Consider the following 3,477-nt stretch of genomic DNA (forward strand, 5'->3'; position numbering starts at 1 on the left):
AGAGATAAGAGTTTCATGGATTTTACTACTTGAGCTAGCTTTGGATCATAATCCTCAGATCTCAGCCACCTGGTGACAGGCATGGACCACCAGCACCTAGCTGGAACTTGCTTTCTTATAGCACTTCCTGTCATATGCTCAGTGTCCTGGCGTCAGTATCTGTCTTGCTCTCTCATAGGCTCTGTGAGGATTCCCTTCCCCAGTGGCAGCCTGAACCATGGAGAGCCTGAGTGAATTGCAAAACCCACTGCTATCCAGGAGCCCTGCCCATCTCCACAGCCCCTATCACTACCCAGAGGCTCCGACCAGCTGGTCCTGCCAGGAGAAGCTCTACTCCTACCTCCTTGGCCGTGCTGGCCCCACTCGTCCCCACCAGCTCCTGGACCCAGGATCCCTGCAGCTGGCAGTGGAGGCCTGGTACAGGCCCAGCTGCCTCCTAGGGAGGGACAAGGTCAAGGAGCCCAGGGCAGGCAGCTGTGAGACCAGCTTCACAGAGGCCAGCGAACCCCAGGTGGGACCCCCAAACCAGAGCACAGAACCCGGCCAAGCTGAAGAGGATGTCACCATCCAGACTGTATCCTACGGAGTTCAAGAAGAGCTGCAGGCCCAGGAGGACACCCAGGAAGAGGAGGAGGTGAGCATGTGTAATAAATACAAAACCCCAGCCCCCCCGCCACCCCCCACCAGCCCCCACACATACACCAGGTAGTGAGATTTAAGAAAGCTTGATTGGGGGCTGGAAATGTGGCTCAGTGATCATGCTTACCTAGCATGCATGAAGCCCTGGGTTCAATTCCTCAGTACCACATACACAGAAAAAGCTGGACGTGGCACTGTGGCTCAAGTGGTAGAGTGCTAGCTTTGAGCAAAAAGAAGCTCAGAGACAGTGCCCAGGCCCTGAGTTCAAGCCCCAGGACTGAGAGGGAAAAACAAAACAAAAAACAAAAAACAAAAAAAACTTGACTGGAACCACCAAAGGAAAGGTTCTGATATACATACAGCCCACACATTGAGAAACTTAAGCTTGGAGCCCAGCGTGATAGTGCATGGTTGTGATCTCAACACTGAGGAGGCTGAGGCAGGAGAAGAAAGAGTTTGAGGCCAGCTTGGGCTACACAGCAAATTCAAGGCGGGGAAACCCTGTCTTGAAAAAAGGCCAAGAGAGAAAGGAAGGGAGGAGGGAGGAGGGAGAAGGAAGGGAAGAGGAAGAGGAGGAAGAGAACACTAGCTTTGATTAACCATTTATCAATCCAAATGATGAACAGAAATTATTTACTACTCAAAGATAATGTTATTGCTTTGGTAAATGATCATCTAAGTCTCTTTGACCCCCAAAGAAGCCTTGGGGTACATAGTTATATCATCGAATTTCAATATTACTTCATGTAATTTAATATATTCTACAAGGGGATTTATAAAGTTACATGGTCTTCCATTGTGAATTCTTTTCCTTTATTACACAAGCTCCTAGCTATTGAGCACTGGAAGTATTGCTTTTTTTTTTTTTTTTTAGTCATGGGGCTTGAACTCAGGGCCTGGGCTCTTTTGCTCAAGGCTAGCACTCTACCCCTTTGAGACACAGCTCCACTTCCAGTTTTTTGAGTGATTAATTAGAGATCAAAATTTCATGGGGACTTGGCTCAGTGGTAGAGCACTTGCCTTGCATGCATGAGGCCCTGGGTTTGATTCCTCAGCACCACATAAGCAGAAAAAGACAGGAGTGGCACTGTGGCTCAAGTGGTAGAGCACTAGCCTTGAGCTGAAGGGCTGAGGGACAGTGCCCAGGCCCAGAGTTCAGGCCCCACGACTGGCAAAAAAATAAATAAAAAAGTAGACTCATCAGGTCATTGTTCTAAAGGCTTTAGGTAGAAGGATAACTAACCTACCATTCTCACCACCAGCAAAGCAGGCACTCTAGACCAGTTCGTATTACTTTTGTTTGCTTTGTTTTATGAGACAAAATAAAGTCTCACTAGCTCAAGCTGGCCTTGAACTCAGAATCCTCTTGCCCCCGCCCCTCCCCAAGTGTTGAGATTACAAGTATGCACCATCACACCTGGTTATCTTTTACTGTTATTGTTTCTTAACTCTTGCCAGTCTGACAGGGCTGGGGTAACCCTGGACGTGGGCACTAAACTCCCCTGGTTTGCAGAGTGATGCAATCTCGACGGAGAGCGAAAGTGAAGACAACTTCCTCACGCTGCCTCCCAGGGACCACCTTGGGCTCACCCTCTTCTCCATGCTCTGCTGCTTCTGGCCACTGGGCATTGCTGCCTTCTACTTCTCCCAGGGGGTAAGTGCACCCGGGCTGTTTCTTCAACTATGATCCCTTTGCTTTAGGGTTTGACACCCATCTGCAAGATGGGATCAGGGACGTGGTGGGCTGGGCTGTTTTCCTGGGGTGGGACTTTATCCATCCTCTCTCTCCTTAGACCAGCAAGGCCATCTCCAAAGGGGACTTCCGCCTGGCCAGCACCACCTCCCGCCGGGCCCTCTTCTTGGCCACTCTGTCCATCGCTGTGGGGGCTGGTCTCTATGTAGCCGTGGTGGTGGCTCTGGCAGCTTACATGTCCCAGAATGGCCATGGCTAGTGGCCGGTAGGACCCACCTCCTGACTCCTCGGCCTACCTGGGCACAGAAGAGGGGCTTGGGGGCTGTGGACTCTGAGAGCCCTGGCCCAGGAGAGAACCTGCAGGAGTAGCTTGTTGAGGGAGTGTGACCTCCACTTTTCACCCACTGCTTCCAGTCCCAGAGCAGGCTGGGACAGCACTCTAAACCCAGGTGCAGATGGCAAACAGTAGAGCTAGGGCTGCCCAGCAGGCAGGGCCTAGCCTGGCCTACTCTGCCCATTCCCTAGAGGTTCTCTTACCCTGCTGGCAGCCCATCCTCTACATGCCAACCTCCCTACAGAGAAAGAGCAGAAGGTGTGAGGAAGGAAAAGGATTACTTGGGGCACAGAGGACCAGATCTAGTTCTTCCAGCCTGCCAGGGTCTTCACCTGGGGACAGTCTGAGCAATATCCACTCCCAACCTCAACTCTCCTCTCTGGATCCATGATGCTCAGATCCACCAATCAGGAAGGAAATATGTGGGAACCCAGTTTCTTCCTCAGTCTGAGCGCTGCATACCATGGACACGTAAGGCCCTGTTGGTCCTGAGAGAGAAGGAGTCTCAGGTGTAAACTCTGCACAGAGGGTAGTGCCTAGAGCTCCCTGTGTGAGGTAAAGGGCAGATTGGATGACAGAAAGGCTGGAGGGCACTGAAACACAATCCTCCTGGACTGCAGGGCCTCCTCACTCTACCCCCTTTAATCACTCCCTTTCTGGGCTCTGCTGAGGGAGAATCCTGAGTGGAGAGAAAATCGAGAAAGAACACTGTCACCCCAGCCACTAAGTCCCAGACTGTAGCTTCAGCCCTTTAGGAAAGGCAGCCAGGAGGGAGCCTGGGGAGTGCAGGATAGAGATGAAAGAGAGATTA

At 51.5% G+C, this 3,477-nt stretch overlaps 1 protein-coding gene across 1 annotated transcript; it reads left to right on the top strand.

Moving 5' to 3' along the window:
* The first annotated feature begins 217 nt into the window (after window positions 1-217).
* On the top strand, window positions 218-2,591 carry Syndig1l (synapse differentiation inducing 1 like). The gene is made up of 3 exons (XM_069991054.1): window positions 218-634; window positions 2,153-2,293; window positions 2,433-2,591. Exons 1-3 carry the CDS (start codon window positions 218-220, stop codon window positions 2,589-2,591), a joined length of 717 nt encoding a protein of 238 aa, XP_069847155.1.
* Window positions 2,592-3,477: the final 886 nt, after the last annotated feature.

This window comes from Dipodomys merriami, unplaced genomic scaffold, assembly GCF_024711535.1.
Source record: "Dipodomys merriami isolate MVZ:Mamm:240054 unplaced genomic scaffold, mDipMer1.0.p SCAF_1, whole genome shotgun sequence".
Classification (NCBI taxonomy): domain Eukaryota; kingdom Metazoa; phylum Chordata; class Mammalia; order Rodentia; family Heteromyidae; genus Dipodomys; species Dipodomys merriami.

Bases quoted from the DNA above. Each gene is read 5' to 3' on its own strand.
- Syndig1l (XM_069991054.1), top strand. From the start codon at position 218: ATGGAGAGCCTGAGTGAATTGCAAAACCCACTGCTATCCAGGAGCCCT. The intron at 635-2,152 runs GTGAGCATGTGT...CCTGGTTTGCAG, and splicing joins ACACCCAGGAAGAGGAGGAG to AGTGATGCAATCTCGACGGA. The intron at 2,294-2,432 runs GTAAGTGCACCC...CTCTCTCCTTAG, and splicing joins CCTTCTACTTCTCCCAGGGG to ACCAGCAAGGCCATCTCCAA.